Here is a 23,631-nt window from a genome sequence, read left to right as displayed (position 1 = left end):
CCACGTGCCCCTCCCCTGCCTGGCTGTGGCTACAGAATGCGCTGGCAGTGCATGCTGCATGCCTAGGCTCATCCACCTGGTACCAGAGACACACGTCCTCTGCCGGGAGGGACACTAGCCAACAACATCCAGAGGGAGTTTCTGCTGTTTCCACTTAGAGCACCAGAGCCTCAGTGTGGTCGTCAGGGACAGGCCTGGGGAGTGGACCATGTATATGGGATCGTAGGACCACGCTCAACAATTACAAGTCAGCTGGGACAGTTGATAGGAAAATCAAGGTGGAAAAAGCCCAACTGGACTATTTTGCTGATTCTTCTTTGAATGCATTTGGTACAACAGGATTGTAGTTTTCTTCATGCTAACTACTTTGACCCAGTTGGTAGGAAGTCTTTCTGCAAGTTCTGACAGAGTCTCTGTGTTCCCTGTTAAACCAAGAAGAATCATCCGGAGGTTTTCCTAACATTTAGGTGCATCGTTCACTGATTTTTCAATGAAACTCTGGATTCTTGTTGTCTTCTGCTTTTCGCAGCAGGTGTATGGGTTTTGTGCAAGTGATTCTTCCCCTGGGCATTAGATTTCTTCCTGGCTGGTTGCTGGCTTTTAGTCTTCCAATACTCTGGCAAGTTGAAGGCTACAAACAGATACCATTATGGGATTTAGAAGCCAGTGAGACTTGAGCCAGAGGCTTACCATCTTGGTGGGAGTTCTGTGGAAATGGAGCCACAGGGCCTGACACATTCCTGTCTTCCTTATCAGGAAGGTGGTGCCAGGATCAGGCTCTGAACAACCAAGCATGAGACTGCATGGAAAGCTGCATTCAGGCAGCCTAACTCATGAGACCATGTTCCTGGCATAGCAGGCCTGCCAGGTACATCTTCCAGGTGAACCAGAACCTTGAGATTCTCATTCAGTCCATGCTGAAATGAAAAAAAAACAAACAAACAAAAAAACCTTGGTGGTTTCTGTATGCCAGGTCGCTCAGCTCTTGTGCCTGACTGTCTAGGCAAGCTCTTCCGGAAGTGCTGTATTCATCTGGTTACTGGTTTCAAGTTGCCAGTCAGCTTTCAACCTGCTGATTGCCTGTGTGTGCTTTCCTTTCCTTCAGTACTGTGACATTCTGATCACCTCAGAAGGTAATCCATAGAGACTGTCAGAAGCATCTGAGCTCTTAATTACCTTTGCCCCTCTCCATCCATTAGTTGCTTCTGCTTCGAAAGGTTGTGAAGTTTTTCTTGAGCAACCTATTGTGTTTCATGAAAGCTCTTAGGGTCAGATATTAAAAAGTTCTAAAAAGTTGTTTTTTAAATAAAAATGCATTAGGCCTTATTCAACTTGAACTGTGGGGTTTATTATCTAGTGAACTCTCCTCTGTGCTCTTCTGTCAGTGTGTCCTTGTTTGTGTAAGCCGGATTTAACCACGTTCTGCCTCACCTTGTGTAGAGCGTGACAAGCTTGTGGCTGGGCTCTTTATGAGCCCAGGGGTGCCATGCTGTCTTCCTCTGAGGCTGTGTCTCAGAGGCCAGTCTGTCCTGCCAGGCAGCCGCAGTTTCCTTCTTCAGCACTCAGCTCTCAGGGCTGCTCTGTTGTCTGCATGTGTGCGTGTCCCATCCTCTTGACCTTTCCTTACTAGAAGTGTCCCAAGACATAGCTGTGATTTCTCCCAAGAAAAATACCCTTTGCAGTCTCCTTTGTAAAATAAAGGCCATCTCTTAAAAGAACTACTGAATAAATTGTTTAATTTACTTTTATTTAACCCAGGCGGATGGTGCTACAAGTGATGACCTTGATTTGCATGATGACCGTCTGTCCTACCTGTCAGCCCCAGGTAGTGAATACTCAATGTATAGCACGGACAGTAGACACACTTCCGACTATGAAGACACTGATACAGAAGGCGGGGCCTACACTGATCAAGAACTAGATGAAACTCTTAATGATGAGGTGGGGACTCCACCGGAGTCTGCCATTACACGGTCCTCTGAGCCCGTGAGAGAGGACTCCTCTGGGATGCATCCTGAAAGCCAGACATACCCTCCCTACTCAACACAGGCGCAGCCACAGCCAGGCCATAGAGTAGACTCCCCTGGATGTAAGACAGCCGCTCAACAGGTAAGCAGCAGGGGTGCGTTACTGACTTCCACGATGTGGTGCTGACGGAATTCAAGAATATATTTGTCCTTTCTCCAGAGAAAGAATTACTTTAATTTCAGTTTGAAAGTTCCTAGGGCTTACTACTAAATTTTGTGTGTTCATTGTACACAGCAATATACTGGATTTTTAGGAAAAAGAAAAATCAGGACATGAGAGTAGTTTTGTTATCTAGCACTCTCTAAAAAAAATGTATGTCTGCCATTCACTATAAATGGAAGTGGGAAGTTAGCAATAAACAGAAACACTTAAAATATTTTAAACACTTCACAGAAAGCAGAAGCCTCATCTCCAGTCCCTTACCTTTCGCCTGAAACAAACCCAGCATCATCAACCTCTGCTGTTAATCATAATGTAAATTTAACTAATGTCAGACTGGAGGAGCCCACCCCAGCTCCTCCCACCTCTTACTCACCACAAACACCGAGCACTGAGGCAGCTCACGTAATGCTAAGGGATCAAGAGCCGGCACTGTCGTCGCATGTAGATCCAGCAAAGGTACCTGTGCCACAGAGCCCGCTGACTTGCTGCTCTCCATCAGTCTAGCACATGATCATTTCTGCTTTGCCCTTTAAATGTCCCCTTTGCTTGTTTTACTGTGGGCTTCTATACTAGTGCTTTCAGATCAGTACAATCATTTCGGTTTTGTAGCTTGCATGGCTTCCAGTGGTATATGGATTATTTAAAAACAGGCATTATAATCAAGATTTATGTTTAGTATTTTGATTTTTTATTTTTATTTTTGGTTTTCAGAATCTTCCAGAATTCCTGAAAGTATGCTTGAGACTGCCATAAACATTTTTTTTAGATAAATTATGGTGTCCATGATTTTCTATAGATTTTTGCTTTCAGTGTCACAATCAAGTGGAATCAATAGCCCATTGATTTTCTACTAAATGTAACAGTTTTCTTTAACTCACTTTTCATGTAGCACATGCTAAAACATAAACGCCCCTACTTGCATTATAAATTTCCAGCTTTCACTTTAAACTAGCTTTTTCCACTAATCTTGTCTCTCCTGGTAATAAATGGTAGAACATACCATTTTCACACATTAAATCATGGAATAATCTTTGCAATGGTTATCTGATATGATGGAATAGAAATACAGGGGAACTTTGTAACTCAGATGTGAATCTTTGCTGCAGGTCTACAGAAAGGACTCATATCCTGAAGAGGTGGTGAGGCAGAATCCTGTTCTGAAACCACCAGCCGTTGGTCACCTGGGCCAGAGGCCTGAGAAGGAGCCCAGTATGACCTATGAACCCCAGCTCCCGTACCTGGAGAAGCAATCCAGTAGGGACCTTGAGCAGCCCACATACAGATACCAGTCCTCAAGCTACGCAGACCAGTTTTCTCGAAACTATGACCACCGTCTGCGATACGAAGATCGCAAGCCTGCGTATGAAGAGCAGTGGTCTTACTACGATGACAGACAGGCCTTCCAAGGCCGGCCGTCTTTCGATAATCCACACACTCGAGACCTTGATTCCCGACAGCATCCTGAAGAGTCCTCAGAACGAGGGTATTTCTCGCGTTTTGAAGAGCCAGCCCCTGTGTCTTACGACAGTAGAGCACGCTATGAACAGCTGCCCAGGACCTCTACACTGCGGCACGAAGAGCATCCGACTCCTGCGTACGATGTGCATAGCAGACAGAGAGCAGAAGCGCAGCCCTATCCCTCCGCAGCCCCTAAGCCCTCTGAGCCCAAGCAGTATTTTGACCAATACCCACGAGGTTATGAGCAAATACCCCCGCAAGGGTTTGCCTCTAAAGCAGGCCACTACGAGCCTGTTCACAGTGCTACAGTGGTTTCTTCTCTGATACCGTCCTCTCAGCATAAGCCAGAAGTCCTGCCTTCCAGTACCAAACCACTGCCTCCGCCCCCAGCTGAGGAAGAAGAGGATCCAGCAATGAAACCACAGTCTGTGCTCACTCGAATTAAAATGTTTGAGAACAAAAGGTCTGCATCGCTGGAGAACAAGAAGGATGGGAATGACGCTGCCGCCTTCAAGGTGAGTGTCACTCTTCCCACCGTTGCATGCATAGGCACCCTGCTTGAAGAGCAGCTGTGCTGCCTGCCTCTCCCTCACCCTCACATGGGGTCGGTGTGGTAATCATCTACTGTTTGGGAATGTCTGTCTGCAGCCTCCAGAAGCGTCCAAAGCCCCAGCTGCTGCTGCTGTTGGCCCTAAATCCACCTCGCAGAACCAATTCAGTGAGCATGACAAAACCTTATATAGGTGAGTGACCTTCCACTGCTAGAGGAGAGGACCTTACCGTTGTTAACTAAAACTAGTGAAAACCTTGCTGAACAGAAACAGTGAGCCTAGAAAGCTAAGAATGCTATTATCCTTCTGTAACAAACCTTCGTTCTAACTTCAGGAAACAAAATCTCATCAGATTTCTTGAAAAAATTTTTCCAGCACATAATTAAAAATTGCAAAGCCCTAACATTTGTGCTCTGTTTTACAGTTTTAAAAGTGCTGGCAGACATGCGAACTCCTAGTGTTTAGGGGTAAGGAAACGGAATGAGATTGGTTCAGATAGCTGCAATGAGACATTGGCGAGCGTGCCTAACGTGCTCTCTTGTGCTAAGCACATAAGCACACGGTGTCACCTCTGGTTTCTGCATTTGGAGTTTTAGAGCGAGGTGCCAAAGTTGAGAGGGAGACCTGGCCAGCCGCTCCTCAGCTTGTGTTCTCAGCTCTGGTGCTGTCCTAAGCTAACAAGTCCTGGGCTGGGTTTGAATGCAGTTCTTCCAGATGACTAACACGTTTTATTTACTGAATGTAAGTTTGCTCTCATAATAAAAAGGAGCCACTGCCTAACACAGGGATTTGTGTAATGACTTGTTTCTTCCCCTCTTGCTTTCTGTGCCCTCTAGAATGTTGGACGGGTAAAGCCATTTGTTCACATCAAACTCAGTAATTAAATCTGAATTAAAAATCTTACAGAAATATCTTAAAGTTCTGACCCTCTGTCACTTGCTGTTGACAGTGGTCTGTGCCTTCCAGTTTTTCCCTTCTAACCGACTGCATGTGTATTGCTGTGGCTGTTCTACAACTCACAGCAAGGAGGAGGCTTTGGTTACTGTCGAGTGTGTCCTTATGGATCTGCAGTCTCAAACGAGCTGCTAGAGCCAGAGCCGGAATGAGCACAGCATTCGGTGAAAAGATTAGGATGAGATCTGTGTGTGTATTTCGTTTTATTCCTAAAAGTAACATCTAAGAAGTTGTGTGTGGGGGGGGGTGGGAAGAAATTGGTGTCACTTGTCTTATTATCTGTCAGGCTGCCAGAGCCCCAGAAACCTCACGTAAAGCCCCCTGAAGATATCGTTCGGTCAAATCATTATGACCCCGAGGAAGATGAAGAATACTACCGAAAACAGCTCTCCTACTTTGACCGGAGAAGTTTTGAGAGCAAGCCTGCTGCCCACATTGCTGCCAGCCACCTCTCAGAGCCAGCCAAGCCAGTTCATTCTCAGAACCAACCAAATTTTTCTACTTACTCTTCAAAGTAAGTTCCTTCATATTTTCACTAATATTCTAAAAATTAGGCCAGTGTAAAATATAAAGATTCGGTTGCATAAAATGGAGTTAATAACATGCAGTTCAATATATTTTGAAGGAAAATAGTTTAGTACAAAATTTCAGTTGTTCAGCAGGATGCATGATTTTATTATGCTGGAAGTGTGTTGAGTTTTTTCCATTGAAGTTCTGTGTTAGAGAAGACAGCGCCCCAGAGGCGCTGGCCTCCCGGTGGTCTGCAGTCTGGCTGCTGCGCACACTGGCACTGTGCTGCTTTTCCTTGCCTTCTGTTTGTTTTTCCGGCTTAAAAAATAGAAATGTTTGGGGGACATTGTCTGACAGGAAGTACTTAAGAATTTTCTGCCTCAAGGCAAGAAAGAACTTTTCTCTATCATTGTTGCTGGAGGGGACTTTTGAGATTTCTGTCAGCAAGGAAATCGAGTTTGGAGAAGGTGAAATGACAAGGCAGAGTAGAGGCTGAGCCCCGGTGTGCTGACTGCAGGCCCTGTTGGAGCTGTGTGTGCCTCCCTTCTGCGCGAGGTGGTGCTGTCTCCTGCTTGTGCCCCGAGGGCTTGCGTCCGGCCTCTGCTATTCTGCCTCCTGACTGCTAGAGAATTTGGTCTGGGGAGTTGGTCCAAAACCATATAGGCACAAGTGGAGTCATGTATCAACCAAACAAAACCCTCAATAACAAAAGTAAGCTTAGGTTTGTCAGAAGGAGGATTCTGTGGCCCACAGTTACAGGGCCAGCCGAGTCCTGAGTTGGGGGACCCGTGTCTTGGAAGGAAAGCTGCTCTGGGCTCGGGGAAGGCTCACTGGACCCTGCCTCTGCTGCTAATCCCTGCAGCCCAGTGTGTGATGGAGGCAGGCTGGGCCAGTGGACGCATCAGAGTTGTCACATGTCAGTTTTATGACTATATAAAAGAGATTTATTCTGTTTTTATTGGTAAGTCAGAGAGGAAGATCCTCCGTAGCAACCAGGGCTGAGCTGATCCAAAGCCAGGAGCCTCCCCTGGGTCTCGCATGCAGGTGCAGGGTCCCAAGGCCCTGGACCGTCCTCCACTGCTACCCCAGGCCACAATCAGGGAGCTGGATGGTAAGCAGAGCTACCAGGATTAGATCCGGCACCCATATGGCATCACAGTGCATGCAAGGCAAAGGACTTTAGCCACCAGGCTATTGCGCTGGGCCCAGTTTTGTGACTTTTTTTTTTTTTAAGATTTATTTTTATTGCAAAGTCAGATGTATAGAGAGAAGGAGAGACAGACAGAAATATCTCCCATCCGATGATTCACTCCCCAAGTGTCTGCAACGGCCAGTACTGCACTGATCTGAAGCCAGGAGCCAGGAGCTCTTCTGAATCTCCCATGTGGGTGCAGGGTCCCAAGGCCTTGGGCTCTCCTCGACTGCTTTCTCAGGCCACAGGCAGGGAGCTGGATGGGAAGTGGAGCTGCCAGGATTAGAACCAGCGCCCATATGGGATCCTGGCACTTTCAAGGCAAGGACTTTAGCCGCCAGGCCACTGCATCGGGCCCAGTTTTGTGACCTTTTCACTTACTTAGATGCCTGGGTTGTCTGAGCCCTGCTGTTGTTTGTAATTTACTAAGAAGTGAGCATTTGTTTAGGATACACTATGGAATATTTAACAATTTTTAAAAATTAATCATTGTTTTTCCTAAGACTTGAGGTATTTCTCCATTGTCATCAGCTTACAGTTTCTGAGAAACAAAAATGCACGCTCTGACTGCTGCACTCAGGGTTGTGGTAACTGCAGAGTGTTTGTTCTGTCGGGGCCGGGAGCCTGACCTCCTTAGCATGATTTTAGGACGCCCAGATACTTTCAGCCTGTTGAGGCACTGAGGCCGTTACAAACTAGGCATTTGTTACGCTTTTTTTGCTGTCTTGTCCAATCAAAACAACTTTATCAAATAGGAAATAGTTCAAAATTTGGAACCCTCCTCCCTACATTTCAGAACCGTTTACTGTTTGTTGTGAGTTGTGCCTTCAGGCCTTTATAGCAAAATTATCTTTTTCCTGGAGTGCTTACATTCCAATTAGAAAACAGATCACAGAACTGGTAAGAAATGGGGGAGGGAGATATCTTTGTTAGCACAGGCTAAATACCACAGCAAGCAAGCAGTTCCAGAGAGCTGTGTTAGAATTGGAAAGAGTTGGGCCCAGCGGCGTGGCCTAGCGGCTAAAGTCCTCACCTTGAACATGCCCCGGGATCCCATATGGGCGCCGGTTCTAGTCCCGTCAGCTCCACTTCCCATCCAGCTCCCTGCTTGTGGTCTGGGAAAGCAGTCGAGGATGGCCCAATGCTTTGGGATCCTGCACCCGCGTGGGAGACCGGAAGAGGTACGCCGCATCGGATCGGCGTACACCGGCCCGTTGCGGCTCACTTGGGGAGTGAAACATCGGATGGAAGATCTTCCTCTCTGTCTCTCCTCCTCTCTGTATATCCGGCTTTCCAATAATAATAATAAATCTTTTTTTTTTTTTTTTTTTTTTTTAAAAAAAAGAAAGAATTGGAAAGAGTTAAGAGGCACCTCAGATTCTCACCTTCAAAGAGCAGATTACAAGTTCCGGTATTCCAAGGCAGGTCTAGAAGTCATCTTTATAAAGGCCTGTGACTGTCCCACCTCTCCAGGACAACTAGGAATTGTTTGTTTTGTTTTGGTTAACAGAAGATGCACCTGCTAAAGGTCAGCTCTGTGGGGTTCAGTCCCGAAGTCATGGTGCTGTGGTCTAGCTTCTAAATTTGCCTGAGACCACTGTAGGTTGTTTTTGTGTGCATGTGACATTTATTGGGTGAGAAGCCAGGAATATCAAACTCAGCAACCTTGCACCTAAGGCTCCACCCAGCATGGCACTTACCAGCTGATGACTGGATGTCAGCGGGACCTGAGAGAAAGAATGTCTCATTGAGTCATGAGTCACAGTCCTTTCATTTTGCAAGTTTGTCTCAGTCTACAAGGGCATCCAGCATAGCTGCCTGTTACCACTTCTGTGGTTTTGCTTCAACAGTTTCTTTTCCCAGCCTTTTTCTTGTATGGGGTATTTCAGTCTCACTTACTTAGAGCCCATCGATTAGCCTTGATCCAATCCATTTCTTTCCTGTGGACAGCTACAACAGAAGTGGGCAGAGGTGGGAGAAGAGTGACTCTCGAACCCAGCACTGCTCACGTGATGCCCGTTAAAGTGTAAGCAGTCAGGGCAAAACCGAGTCATGGGATTTAAATATGCGGATGAGAGTTGTAATGTGTTCTTTTATAGATGAGATTTGATTGATGCTTTTACTAGGCATTTGAATTCTGTTTGCTACAGATGTGCTTAGTTAGATTGACCATTTCTTTCATTTCTCTGTTGCGCTTGCTTTGCTATCACCTAGATATCTTGGCTCTTACGCTAGCTCTCACTGCTTGAAAAGGAGCGTCAAGTGGTAAGACTGGCATTGATGTGAGGCTGCTACCCGAAGTGTCCCTCACTGTGTCACTGGCATTGGTGTGCACCATCAGTTTCTAACTTGAACCATTTAGTCTAAAAGCATGAAAGCAAGATAACAGCATAGCTTGCACTCTAATAAATAAAAAAAAAATTAGACTTCTTCAATGGATGTCTTATGTGAAAATGAACATGCATTCCAGACACGTGTGCTGCTTGTGCACATGAAGCCAGTGCAGCTTTGGCACTGCATTCCAGACACGTGTGCTGCTTGTGCACATGAAGCCAGTGCAGCTTTGGCTCTGCATTCCAGACACATGTGCTGCTTGTGCACATAAAGCCAGTGCAGCTTTGGCTCTGCATTCCAGACACGTGTGCTGCTTGTGCACATGAAGCCAGTGCAGCTTTGGCTCTGCATTCCAGACACGTGTGCTGCTTGTGCACATGAAGCCAGTGCAGCTTTGGCACTGCATTCCAGACACGTGTGCTGCTTGTGCACATGAAGCCAGTGCAGCTTTGGCACTGCATTCCAGACACGTGTGCTGCTTGTGCACATGAAGCCAGTGCAGCTTTGGCTCTGCATTCCAGACACGTGTGCTGCTTGTGCACATGAAGCCAGTGCAGCTTTGGCTCTGCAGTAAGGTCGAGATGGCAACGTTGCAATTATGGGTCTGTTTACAAGATTTCCTTTCTGTGAATTTATGTGTTAAAATATAAAAAATTGGCAGTCTGAAAAAAATGATGCCTGGCACAATGTGATTGAAATAAGCCTAAACAGACAATCCCTTCCCCCCAAAATGTGGCAAACTTTCAAGTAAAAGATGTGCAGAGCTTTTTACTACTTAGTGTTACTGGAACAAAGCTGTGTCTGTTTACCTGCTGTTTGGCTGTCGCAGCCACGTGTGCACAGTTGCGGCAGGGCCTCACGGCCCACAAAGCCAACAGCATTTTCTGTGTGGCTCTTCACTGAGAAGTCTCCCAGCCTCTGCTCTGTGTTCTCACTTCTCCTGCTGCCCCGAGTGCACCAGACGCCAAGGCTCTTACCCTTAGATGCGAGAGGAAATGGGTCTAAGGAAGATTGTGCCGGGATAGATTTTTTTGGAAAAAAAAAAAAAAAAAAAAAAACATTTTGAAGACTTTTAAAAATCTATCCACCATTGATATTTTTTAAAGTAAATTTACATAGATATTCTTAAGTATACCCAAAATTTCATCTGCCTTTGATTGTTGGCTTCTGGATGTTTTACTAATATCCTTTGGGTTCTTTGTGCTGTCTGGACTTTTCTTGTGCTGGTGAATGGTTGAATTTGTTTGTATATTTTGGTAGAGTAGATGCCCACATTCAAGAGAGGAAATTGGAAGATGTCTGGATTTTTTTTTTCTTTTGAAACTGAAGTGTGCTTGTAGGATGAGAATGTTTGATAAATGTGAGTCCAGTTTCTGGTGGTGTTGGCATATTTGTCCTTTTTTAACAGGGGAAAACCTGAAGCTGATGCCCTGGATAGATCGTTTGGTGAGAAGCGCTATGAGCTGATCCAGGCCACCCCGCCGCCCCCTCCGCTGTCCTCGCACTACACCCAGCCTGCTCAGCCTGTCGCCAGCTCCTCTCTGCACATACACTCAACGGGAGCACATGGGGAAGGTAGGAGGTTCAAAAGTTGAGATTATTGCAATGGCGTGGTACTACCCAAGAAAGGAAAGTCTTAGTTTCTAAGAAAATGGTTCTTAACATAAAAAATAACTAGCTGGTGTTGGGCATCTGACCTCATGGTTAAGACACTGGTTTAGACCCCTGGATGTCAGAGCTGAACCTGGGTTTGGCTAAGTGTGTTCCTGACCTCCGTGACAGAGGTGTGGGTTCTGTTGCCAGTTCAGCTATATCCCGGAGCCAGCCACTGCCATTACAGATGTTTTGGGGGGGGAAATCTTGCATGTGTGGGCGTACTTATTTGTTCTCACTCTCTCTGTCTCTCAAGTTTAAAACAATATGCATGATTGACTTATTTTGCCTGGGAACATAAGGATTAAGGATTTTGTTGAAAATGTGTTCCCTCTATTTTTGTAACTTTCACCATTATATTGGACAAAATTTTTAGCTACATATCAGGGTACTTATAAAAGAAGAAGCTGCATGAATTCTAAAGTTTTTTCAAGAGCATAATTTTTTTTTTTTAAGATTTATTTTATAGGAAAGGCAGATTTACAGCGAGAAGGAAAGACAGATAAAAACATCTTCCATTGTTCCCTCCTCAAAATGCCACAATAGCCAGAACTGAGCCATTCTGAAGCTAGGAGTCAGGAGCCTCTTCTGGGTCTCTCTCCTTGGTACAAGGACCCAAGCCTTTGGGCCATCCTCCATTGCTTTCCCAGGCCTCAAACAAGGAGCTGGTTGGAAAGTGGAGCAGTCAGGACACAAACTGGTGCCTACATAGGATACCAGCAATTGTAGGCAGAGGGTTAGCCAAGCGTTACACTGGCCACACCAAAACACATGTTCAAGTTTCATTTTTCTATGAAATTTCTGAAGTATTCATTTAGATTCTGGTTGTTTTTATTAGCCAGCCTGTATTTATGCCACTCACTAATTACCAGTGTATGTAAATTCAAATATTAAGGTAATAGTTTTACAAGAATTATGGTCTATCTTCACACATGGATTGGGAAGGCCATAAAGTTTGAATTATACGTACCGTAATAGCAGCTTGCTTTCTGCATGTCTATTCTTTGGTAAAATCTCAACAAGTTAGATGATGTATGGCTCCAATTTATGTGTAGCTCTCATTTTTATGGCTGTGAGTTTATGATTATTCTTCTAACCATTTGCTAGTTCAGATAATACTTTCTTATTGTTTACATAGTAAGTCTCACTAGACAAGTTACAGTTCTGGATTGTTCAGCATGATTTTTTTTTTTTTTTAACTGTCATGTCTACAAATAAAGACAAGCTTGAACTATCTTCTTGACGATCTTTTTTTTTTCCCCTAAAGATTTATTTATTTGAGAGTACTGTATAGAGACAGGTAGATACAAAAAGAGTCCCCAAGTAGCCACAGTGGCCAGGGTGAAGCCAGGAGCTTCATCTGCATGGCAGGGGCCCACGTCTTGGACCATCTTGTATTTTCCCAAGGCAGTGAGCTGGATTTAAAGTGGAGCAGTGGGGATACAAGTGGTTCCCATGTGGGGTGCCTCTGTCACAGGGGGTGGCTTGACATACTGTGCCACAGGGCTGGCTCTTGGTCTGCAGGCCTTTGGGCTTTGTTTCTTACCAGTTTGCACTGGTGAGGATCTCGGCAAAAATGCTTAAAGCACACATATTTTGCTAGTACTTGTTTTAAGGAGAAAGGATTGAATGTTTCACCCTTAACATGACAGCTGTAGTTTCTTTTGGTGACTTTTATTATGTTTAGGAAGTGCCCCCTGTTCCTGGTTACCTGTGAGATGACTCACAGTCATCTGGCTAATCCTCCTACCTCCAAGCACTGGCATCTCATATGGTTGCCAGTTCAAATTCCGGTGGCCCCACTTCCCATCCAGCTTCCTGCTTGTGACCTGGGAAAGTAGGAGAGGATGGCCAAAGCCCTGGAAACTCTTACCCATGTGGGAGACCTAGAAGAGGCTGGAGACTCCTGGCTTCGAGCTGGCTCAGCTCTGGATGCCGCAGCCATTTGGGGAACGCACCAGTGGATGGAGGATGGAAAATCTTTCTTTGTCTTTTCTCTATAAATCTGCCTTTCCAAAAAAAAAAAAAAAAAATCTTAAGAAATTTTTTTCGTAATATGTGTCAACGTGACTTACCATATGATTTTCCTCTTTCATTTTCTTGATGTTAAATTATATTAAAATTTGAGGAATTTGGATTAATAACTTTCTACATCCCTGAATAGTTTTAGTGTCAGAATTGTGCTAGTTCCATAAAAGAGAGTTGGAATCTGGCCCTACTTTCCCCATTCTCTCAAAGAGTATCAATAGCACTGTTGTTATTTTCTCCTTAGTAGTGCCATAGAATACTGTGTGTACCATCATGCACAGTCCCTGTCTCCCATGGGTGCAAACTCCTCCATGTCTCAACTAGCAGTTGGCTTCATACATGTCCGTGTTGTTATTCTATGAGGTGTAGAAAATGGCATTTCACGCATTTTGTTTTTGCTTATATTTTCCTGTTTAATAGTAAGGTTGAATGTGTTTGTGTTGTTACTGAACATTCTCGTTTTTTGCCTATTCCTATCTTTGCTTATCTTCCACTATTAGGTTGAGTTCTTCCTTGCAGATTTTGGATGACAATAATTCTTTGTTACATATTTTGTAATAGCTTCTCTCTGTGGATCTTAGTTTTACTTTAGTTACGATAAGGCTTGTAGTACTGAAATTTTTTGTGATGTTTGTTGGAGAAAGGCTACCCAGATGCCAGTGGTAAGGCAACAAGTTCCACTGGCAGCATTGCACGTGTGATCCAGACCTGGGCCTCAGCCCTGGCACCAGGACAGGTTCAGCCCAGAGGTGTCAGAGGGCAGCTAAAGCTTCTGTTGGGAAGCTCCTGAGACGTTTATGTTTGGTTTTCAGGCAACTCAGTGTCACTGGACTTTCAGAATTCCTTAGTGTCCAAACCAGACCCACCGCCGCCTCAGAGTAAGCCAGCAACTTTCAGACCAGCAACCCGAGAAGACACTGCTCAGTCTGCCTTGTATCCTCAGAAGAGCTTCCCAGATAAAGCCCCAGTTAATGGAGCTGAGCAGACTCAGAAAACTATCACTCCAGCCTACAATCGATTCACACCAAAACCTTACACCAGTTCTGCTCGGCCATTCGAACGCAAATTTGAAAGTCCTAAGTTTAACCACAATCTTCTGCCAAGTGAAACTGTACATAAACCTGACTTGTCCTCCAAACCCCCAGCTTCTCCCAAAATCCTTGGGAAAGCGCACAGTTCAGCACAGCCGCCTGAGTTCGACAGTGGAGTGGAAACTTTCTCCATCCATGCAGAAAAGCCTAAATACCAAATAAACAGCATCAGCACAGTGCCTAAAACTGCTGCCATGGGGTAAGATACCTGTGTGTTTAAAATACTGGTTTAACATGTCTTGACAGAGTTTGATGTGGGTTATATGATTCAGGACTTAGAACGATTCTTGTAACACTATTCTCAACAGAGTGTGGCTGCCATGTATGCCAGAACTAAGAGAGTCCCCTGGGATGGTAATGTGTGGTCGTCAGGATTGTCCTCATCCCTAGTTTACAAAGGACTCAAGGTTGGTGGCAAGAGACAGGTTGGCCAGGCTCTCTCAGCTGGGCTGAGGTCTACCCCAGAGCAGTGCTGGCTGTGCAAGCTCAGAGCGCATGCTCTGATCCAAGCTGGGCTGCCTGTGTACATTCTAGCCTTTGGAGAGCATCTGCCCTTGCCCACCATTTGTTCAAAAGAGTGCTAAAAATAAAGGCTGTGAAAACAGCAGTTAATGTTGAGTAAGATTGGTTGAGGAAATGACACAAAGGAACCCCCCAAAGAACTATCTCTGACACTCTTTGTGGTCTTCTTGGATCCATTCCTTTCCACCTAATCTTACGTCAGCCACCCAGATCCAGTTACATTGCCCCTGCAGCCAAGGGCACAAGCACTTGCAGGCAAAGCCCAAGGCCCAGGAAAGCATTGGCTGTCTACTTCTCTGGGTCCTTTGCTGCCTTCCTCTGTGTGTGTGGGTGAGGCTCCACTTGTGGCCTGTGTGCTGCTGCCGCCTCAGGCCGTGGGCTCTGCTGCTGTGTCCCTGCACCACAAGAGTGCTGGCTGGGGTGAGGCTTTGGCTACCCTGCACACACTTCATCCTTGACTTAGTCATCCGGGTATTCATACCAAATCCCTTAGCCGTTGGTGGTTTTTTGTTTGTTTTGTACTGAGTTAAGCTACTGTGTGTTTTTTTTTTTTTTAAGATTTGTTTTGTATTGGAAAGTCAGATTTTTCAGAGAAAAGGAGAGGTAGATCTTCTGTCCACTGGTTCACTCCGCAAGTGGCCACAGTGGTCAGAACTAAGCCGTTCTGGAGCCAGAAGCTTCTTCCAGGTCTCTCACACAGGTGCAGGGTCCCAAGGCTTTGGGCAGTCCTCAACTGCTGTCCCAAGCTACAAGCAGGGAGCTAGATGGGAAGCAGGGCTGCCGGGATTAGAACCGGTGACCATATAGGATCTCAGCACATGCAAGGCGAGGACTTTAGCCGCTAGGCCACCAAGCTAGGCCCACTACTGTGTATTTCATGTGTATATGAGACATACTTTTATCAAAGGCTTCACCTCATACAGCCTTGGAAGTCTTTCACAACATAGGTGTTTGGTAGTCAGTTGGGAGGAAGGAGCCATAATATGCACACTTAGAATCCCAGTAGATCTGAAGGTGCTGTCATTTGTAAGGTGCAGTGTTATGTCAGATATTGCTAAAAAGCAGAGAGTGCTGTCAGTTTGAGAACTGTGGCGTACATTTAGTTATAAAGCTCCAGTTTCACAGATGTTACACTGTGTTACTTGAAGATGGGTATTACTGCACAGTAGGTTAAGCTACACATTGGGGAAACAAATGCCGTGTCTGGCTGCCAGTTCAAGTCCCAGCTGCACCACTTCTGATCCAGCTTATGGCTGTTACGCCTGTGAAAGCAGCAGACGGTGGTCCAGGTGCTTCAGTCCCTGTTGCTGTAGGGTTCCAGACTTACAACTAGCCTGTGCTGGTGTTGGCATTTGGGAAAGGAGTGAGTGGACAGGTAATCTCCCTGTCTCTTCCTCCTTTTGCCATTCTGCCTTTCAAATAAATAAATAAATCCCCTTTTCTCATGTTCTTTAAACCTGTACAGTTGGGTGAACACAATATCAGATATTTACATTGAAATTGTAAACTTCAGGACCCAGCACAGTAGCCTAGCAGCTAAAGTCCTCACCTTGAACGTGCTGGAATCCCATATTAGTGCTGGTTCTAATCCTGGTGGCCCCGCTTCCCATCTAGCTCCCTGCTTGTGGTCTGGGAAAGCAGTCTAGGATGGCCCAAAGCCTTGGAACCCGGAAGAGCTCCTGGCTCCTGGCTTCAGATCGGTGCAGCTCTAGCTATTGCTGTCACTTGGGAAATGAATCATGGGACAGAAGATCTTCCTCTCTGTCTCTCCTCCTCTCTATATCTGCCTTTGCAATAAAAATAAACAAATCTTTAAAAAAAAAAGATGATGAAGAAATTGCAAACATTGGTAATAGGCATGAATTGCCTATTAACCTTCAGAAATACAGTGTATAAACATAGTCTTGATTATTGTTAACTGAGTAAAATCTACCACTGATTGCTTATTAAAGTAAGAAGCTTCTAGTTTATATGGAGATCCAAATGAAACCACCTATGACACAGTGGTCATAAAGAGAAGATGCGTGCCTGTTATTAGTAACTTACTCACTAGCCATTTCTCGACTCTTAGCCCATCCTCTGTGGAGGAAGATGAAGATGAAGATGGTCACACTGTGGTGGCCACGGCCCGAGGCATATTTAACAGCAATGGTGGCGTGTTGAGCTCCATAGAAACTGGCGTTAGCATAATTATTCCACAAGGAGCCATTCCCGAAGGCATTGAACAGGAAATCTATTTCAAGGTCTGCCGGGACAACAGCATCCTTCCTCCTCTGGACAAAGAGAAAGGTGAACGTTGCTTGTTTCCGTTTTTGTTAATGTGAAGACAGCGGACTGTGTACTCGCAGGTAGAGTTCTAGGAAGATGACCATGGGTTTCTCCTTCTCCCTCCCTCAATTTCTAGTTCCTTCTTTTCTGCTTTAGTTTTTATGAAGATATGCTTTCAGTCCACTATGTAATCACAGGCTTGATTTACCACTGACCATAATATTCAACAATAACAAGTAGAAAGACCACAGTACTACGAGAGTATCAGCAAGAGCTACAATCACAAGATGCTGTATATCACAGAATGTAAAGTTCATTCCTGTATGGTTTTTGGTTTTATGTGGTAACCACCACATTTCAGAGCAAATGTAGTTGTCTTTCTGGGACTGGCTGGTTTCTCTAATCATAGTGGTTTCTATCTCTGCTTGGTTTTAGTGTCAGAGTTGCCGTTTGTGCACCTGCGAGCTTGCAGTGCTCGGTGCCAGACAGCAGAGCGACCTCTCTCCTGCCTCTCAGTGACATCATGGGCCTGTGCAGATGGACCTTCTCCAACAGGCTGTACTTTTACTGAGAAATCAGGAGTGGTGGCAGGTGACGGGCCAATAGGCATTCTTACACTTGACTGCCAGGCAGTGCTGGCTGATCCTACCTCCATCTGTGGGCATGGAGTAGCTGACAGCCATGTTGCTTTAATTACAGTGTGCATGTGAAAGCCAACCCTCTGGAGCAGGTTGCTGTCCACTCATAAATGCTCGGCAGAGTGGAGGAGAGCACTGCCCTCTGAGTCTGAGCCTCCAAAGCAGCGTGGCAGTGAGGCCGTTGCTCTGTCAGGATGCTCTCATGCTCAACTGTTAGGATTTCTTCATGTCTTTACAGCATTCTACTACATTGTATTAGCTCACTTTGCTAACACCCAAATCTATGATCTGATTCTGGGATAACCTGTTTTTAAAAACCAGTAAGACTGTGTTATATCCCTATATGAACCCATTAAACCACGTTTATAGCAAAATTCTAAAATGAAAGATATGAAATGAATGTTTAGCCTAGCAGTCCAGGCATTGGTTAATTCGCCCGCTTCCTACGTTGCATTGGCTGCGCTCATTTTCCAGCCCTGGCTCTCGCTCCCAGCTGCTGAGGCCCAGGAGACAGCAGTGACAACCCAGTGGTTGAGTGTTTTATGTGGAATCTTGGTTCCTGGCTTCAGCCCCTCTCCCACTCTCACTCTTCCTCTGAAATAGAGAACTAGTTCAAATGGAAGGTTCAGATAACATGTGTGAAAAGTGCATGTCAGAGTGTTTTCTACCACAGATCCGTGGGACTGATTGCATTAGCCTGTGACTGTCGCTTGAAGTGTGACTATTTTGAATCAAAATTTGCTAGAAATATAAAAAACACACTGGTTTCAGAAATAGAGTGTGTTGATTCTAAGTTGAAATAATAGTGCTTTGAGTATGTTGAGTTAAAATATTAAAATTGATGACACCTCTGACTTTTTACTTTGTTGTGGCTACCAGGAAATTACAATTTTTACTTCCCTCAAAATTTTCTTGGTCAGGAGTGCTGTACAGAACTCACCCTACTTGGTTCTAAAGTGTGTCATTAGGAAGCGCTGGAGAGAAGCAAGGATGTAGAAGGAAGACCTGTATGTGTAACTTGTGTATCGTGCTCTCTCCCCGACTGCAGGTGAGACGTTGCTGAGCCCCCTGGTGATGTGTGGGCCCCATGGCCTCAAGTTCCTGAAGCCCGTGGAGCTGCGCCTGCCACACTGTGCGTCCATGACTCCTGACGGTTGGTCTTTTGCTCTAAAATCATCCGACTCCTCGTCGGGTATGCTGTCTTCACTCTGTCCTTTGGGGCTTTGGAAACTGTCATTGATTAATCCTGGGCCGGTGGTGCTGCCCAGCTGTTGGTTAGCCAATCTGTGCTTCTGTTCCTGTGGCCTTGTGGCATCACCATTGTTTGCAAGTGCGTTTGTGGTGCTCATGCCTATAGACAGGCAGATTTAAGTTTCTGCCTTTTGGAAAATGATGATCTGGCCAGAGGTTGACTCTTTCATGGTAGTCAACAAAACTATCCATTCTGTCCGAGTTTTTAGGATAGTGAGAGAACTGTTACTTGTGCCTCATATACAGTCATTTGATGTAGTTGTATTTGTTTCTAGTTACTGTTTAATTTCCTAATCTGCAAAGTATGTATACCAGAAAAACTTACAAAATCTCCCATTGTGATCGTACTTGGCCATAGTCTTTCAATGCAGAACTCTAAATTAAGTCTCTTTTATGCACTATTTCAAGACGTTTTATTCTTAAAATAATAATTTTGAAGATTCCATTGAATTTATTTCTTATTTCCTTGAGTGATTGAAATGAGTTACCAATCAGAACATCTTTATTTTTGGTGTAGAAAACTTTGTGAGAACCTGGTAGAAAAATAATTTAAAATTCTGCTAAAATTTTCATAAATCAGTGCGCAGTGTTCAGTTTTTAGTACAGTGTGAATTAGCAGGTTATGGTGTAGAAATTGCAGTAGGAGCTATTTTACTGTCACCCAACAGAAAAAAAAAATTATATAGAAAACATGTATTTCTCAGATACTCCCCTGGGAAACATTTTCTTAGCATAGGTTCGGTTAGTGGTAGGACATTAATGAAACTGCATTTGAGGTTCTTGGTGCTATAACCTAGTGACTGTATCCTCGCCTTGCGTGTGCCAAGGTACCATATGGACGCCGGTTTGTGTCCTGGCTGCTCCACTTCCCGTCCGGCTCACTGCTTATGGCTTGGAGGGCAGTGGAGATAGCCCAGAGTCTTGCAATCCTTCTCCCACAGGATCCAGAGAGGAATCTAGAGGGAGCTCCTGGCTCCTGCCTTCAGATTGGCTCGGCTCTGGCTGCTGAGGCCATATGGAGAGTGAGCAGTGGGATGGGGGACCTTTATCTCTTCTGTCTACATCTGCCTTTCCAATAAAAAACAAAATATTAAAAGAAAAAGCTTCACTTAAAGTGTCAATTCCAAAATCAGATGTGGTAGCATGAGCTCTGGCTGCCCTGATATACCGAATTAGACCATTCCACATTTGCTGCCACAATTTTGTCTGATGCCATAAACATATGTTGTTTTGATTAGTTTTTTTTTTTTTTTTTTTTCAATTTTTTACATTACATTGGAGTAAAGTCATCCAGAAAATGAAAATGCATTTATGGAATCCTATATGGCTTTGGATTGTATTGCAACTATAAATTTCAGTTCAAAAAGTCAATGTGGATTTTGATAACTATTGATTTAATGCCTACAGAAACTAGTGCATTGTGAAGAAACTCAAGCCTCAAGATGAGATACGTATTTATTTCCTCTCAGAGAGCTACCATACGTCTGTCATTGTCTGGACAGTTTGTTCTCTTAGTATAATATAGCCATATCCCTAAAACTAAGTCACTTTTTAAAATTCCATCGTAAAATACTATCAATTCAGATAATATTTAGATGATGTATAGCTTAAGCAGGTATGGTGTGCAAATGGCACTGTTGGCATTTTGGCCAGATAATCTTTTGCTATAGGGCATGTCTTTTCTGTTTGGGATCTAACCTCTACCTACTGGGTACACATGTGCCAAGCAGAAAACTTCCCCAGATGTTGTCCCGTGGAGACAGGACCACTCCTGGTTGAGCTATTGCTGTAAAGCAACTATAACTGTCTCTCCATATACTTGGATGCTCAGAGCCATTTAGTCCTTCTGCCTGCCCTGTGTTAGTGTCAGCACCCAGGAGGCTTTAGCTCTGTGATTTCTAAAATCACCAAGAGCTTGTGAAAAACCCCGATACCCACTACCTTCTTCAACCTGACAGGCAACATTCAGTGTTTGAAGTTCTGGAAAGTGGTTTTTAACTAGAATCACTTGGTGCAGTACCCTTGTCAGCTGGCGTGGGTTTTCTTTTAGGTTTTTCAGTTTGGTTCTGGTTTCCTTTTTCTTTTTCCTAAGATTTATTTATTTATTTGAAAGGCAGAGTTAGAAAGCGAGAGAGACAGGCAGAGAGCTGAGTTAGAAGTAGAGCATCCTAGCCTGACATGACAGTGTAATGGCTAAATCCTTGCCTTCCTAACGCCAGATCCCATTTGGGCTCATATTAAGGCTACTCCACTCCTCATCCAGCTCACTGCTTGTGCCCTGGGAAGCCAATAGAGGATGACTCAAAGCCTTGGGACCCTGTACCTGGGTGGGAGACCTGGAAGAAGCCCCTGGCTCCTGGCTTTGGATTGGCTTAGCTCTGGCTGTTGCAGCCTCTTAGGGAGTGAACCAGCAGATTGAAGATCTTTCTCTCAGTAAGTCTACCTATCCAGCAAAAAATAAATATATAAATTTAGAAGAAACAAAAGGAAATGGAGCAGCCAGGTCTCCAGTCGATTCCATATGGAATTAGATGGTGGCTTATCGCACGATGCCATGACCCTGGCACCTTGTTCTGTTTTTAAGGAGGAAGAGCATCTCTAGGTACCAGATTCTGTAGAGCTTGCGCACTTGAGTGTGAGTGGTGTGTCCTGTACTCAGCTCCAACTTGCTACCAGTTATTATCCAAACTTTTCAAAATGAAAGAGAGGTGCTATTAATGTCTTGAACTTGGGAGCAAACTGGGACTGTCTCAGGCATGTGATTGTGCTTTTACTCGCGTTTGAGAGGACCATTGGACTGACAGGTAACGCTAGCCTGAAGTAGCTTTGAGTGACAGATGCCAGCAGGTCTGCATTGAAATGCAGCATCAAGAGGTTTTGATGTAAGTACAGTGTGTTGAAGGCTGTCTAACTGTACGTATTTGCAGTTTGCCCCAGAATTGCAAAGCATTATGAATAACAACTTACTCAGCTAAATGACAACTTCTTTGCTCTTTCATTAGGTGATCCCAAAACCTGGCAGAACAAGTGTCTTCCTGGAGATCCGAATTACCTTGTTGGAGCAAATTGTGTTTCTGTCCTGATTGACCACTTTTGATTTACACTGTGGGGACCTGATTGACTAATGTGAAGCTGAGTGAAGCCTACCAAGGCTACATGGAACCACTCTACCAAGTATTATATTTTTTGTAGAGTTGATATTACAGTTTGTTTGTATTAAGCATTTGTTGGACTGGTCCAGATTGTGAGCATGCCCTGAACCGTGGTCAGAACACATGCTTCCAGCTGCATGTTTGTGATGGAAGAACTCTTGGTATTGGCTATAGGTTCAAAGGTTCTTTTCGCTATAATGATTTTGTACTTGTTTTTATGGTCACTGCTTAACTTCATCTACTGATTTCCGTTAAAATACCAGCCACTAATGGGGGTGCATTTAGTTCTGTTATTTCCAAAGTACGTTGTTTCAAAGTTAATTATGGCCCTGGCCCTGCACACAGGTTTATTTTTATTATGCATGAAGTATATGCACACATTTTAAAAATGCACCTGGAATATATAACCAGTATAGTGGATTTAACAGAAATGTACAGCAGGGGGAATTTATAACTTTCGGGGGGAGGGGTGTTCAGGTGAAGACAATACTTACTGTATATGAAAATACATCTTTCTTAAGGAAGGACACCAAAGCATGTGAGACTGGTAACGTGGCCTCTTTGGATCGCTGAGCATATCACCACACTCATACTAACCAGCAGGAATGCCTTACCCTCATGGTTTTAATTCTTAGATCATTCTTGCCATGTTACTAAGTTTTTATGGGTTTTGTCCGCATCTAGATACTGTATCATGAAGAAGATTGGATAAATTGTGAATTTGGTGGTTTCTGAAATGTATAAATCACCCAGAAGAAAATAATGGTGTGATTTGGGGAGGGGGATTTTTTTTTTTTTTTTTTTTTTGCCAAGGGCAGTAGCTGTTTTCTTCTGGACTTGGTTTGAACACTTCGATGTTTTCAGGATGCTTGTACATACTGCGTGCATACCACTTTTACTCTTGGTTTGTAAATTAACTTTTATAAACTTTACCTTTTTTATACATAAACAAAGCAAGTTTCTAAAGGCTACCTTTGTATTCTCTCCTGTACCTCTTGAGCCTTGAACTTGGACCTCTGCAGCAATAAAGCAGCATTTCTATGACACACAAGGTCATTTTTTTAAAGACAAAGAATGCACAGAGTTGTTACATTTTTAAGTGCTGCATTTAAAAGACAGTTCCTCAGAATTCTCTAGTTTGATTAAATTCTTGCAAAGTATCCCTATTGTAATTTGTGATACAATGCTGTGCCCTAAAGTGTATTTTTTTACTAATAGACAATTTATTATGGCACATCAGCACGACTTCTGTTCAGATAATACACCACTACTTTCTGTTAATCATTAGGTGTGACTGAGTTTCTTTCGCAGTTATTAAAAATCTCAAATTTCTAAATATACAGAATAAACTTTTTAAAATAAAGTGCTGGTTTGGTCTGTTTGCACACTGTGTCTGGTTTGCTGCCACCTTCTAAGCCTGTCCATAGATTGTCTGCACCCAGGGTTCCCTACCTTCCTGGGGCCCGGTGCTGCCCAGCACACTGCCTCTTCCTGAGACCAGTTAGCCGTCCGGCCGGGCAGGGCCGGGCAGGGCCAGTGAGGGAAGCTGACCAGTGAGGAGGGCGTGTGCTCTGTCCTGCTCCTCCAGGACACACACGTTTAGATCTGTACTTGTGTTCATTAGGACTAATGCTGTGATCCAGAAACGAGATGTGGTGTTTTACTGTGTCCCTGCATTTGGGGAAGAGGATGGCTCTTACAGGCCCTTAATACTCCACCACAACCCGGGCTGTTGCTCAGGTTGTCGCTAAAATGTTTTCTGTTATTGTTGTGAATGTAGCCCATTGATACTGATGTTATTCTTTGTTTTTGTTTTTTAAGATGTATTTATCTTAATTG

At 44.3% G+C, this 23,631-nt stretch overlaps 1 protein-coding gene across 10 annotated transcripts in view; it reads left to right on the top strand.

The window, feature by feature from the left end:
- The window catches only part of TJP1 (tight junction protein 1), a 100,707-nt gene extending 77,534 nt beyond the window's left edge, over nucleotides 1-23,173 (top strand). Inside the window, exons 19-29 of one of the 10 annotated variants that reach the window (XM_058666549.1) lie at nucleotides 1,759-2,109; nucleotides 2,422-2,646; nucleotides 3,297-4,163; nucleotides 4,297-4,391; nucleotides 5,440-5,667; nucleotides 9,070-9,120; nucleotides 10,598-10,764; nucleotides 13,683-14,160; nucleotides 16,555-16,772; nucleotides 18,438-18,521; nucleotides 21,643-23,173. In XM_058666549.1, coding sequence (XP_058522532.1) covers nucleotides 1,759-2,109; nucleotides 2,422-2,646; nucleotides 3,297-4,163; nucleotides 4,297-4,391; nucleotides 5,440-5,667; nucleotides 9,070-9,120; nucleotides 10,598-10,764; nucleotides 13,683-14,160; nucleotides 16,555-16,772; nucleotides 18,438-18,521; nucleotides 21,643-21,737 — 2,859 coding nt within the window. In that variant the 3' untranslated portion in view covers nucleotides 21,738-23,173. Of the gene's footprint in view, nucleotides 1-1,758; nucleotides 2,110-2,421; nucleotides 2,647-3,296; nucleotides 4,164-4,296; nucleotides 4,392-5,439; nucleotides 5,668-9,069; nucleotides 9,121-10,597; nucleotides 10,765-13,682; nucleotides 14,161-16,554; nucleotides 16,773-18,437; nucleotides 18,582-21,642 lie in introns of all 10 variants that reach the window. The other 9 variants (XM_058666547.1, XM_058666546.1, XM_058666552.1 and 6 more) reach the window with 9 other exon arrangements.
- Nucleotides 23,174-23,631: the final 458 nt, after the last annotated feature.

The sequence above is a fragment of the Ochotona princeps genome, chromosome 6 (assembly GCF_030435755.1).
Source record: "Ochotona princeps isolate mOchPri1 chromosome 6, mOchPri1.hap1, whole genome shotgun sequence".
Taxonomy (NCBI): Eukaryota; Metazoa; Chordata; class Mammalia; order Lagomorpha; family Ochotonidae; genus Ochotona; species Ochotona princeps.
This window is presented reverse-complemented; position numbering and strand designations above follow the sequence as displayed.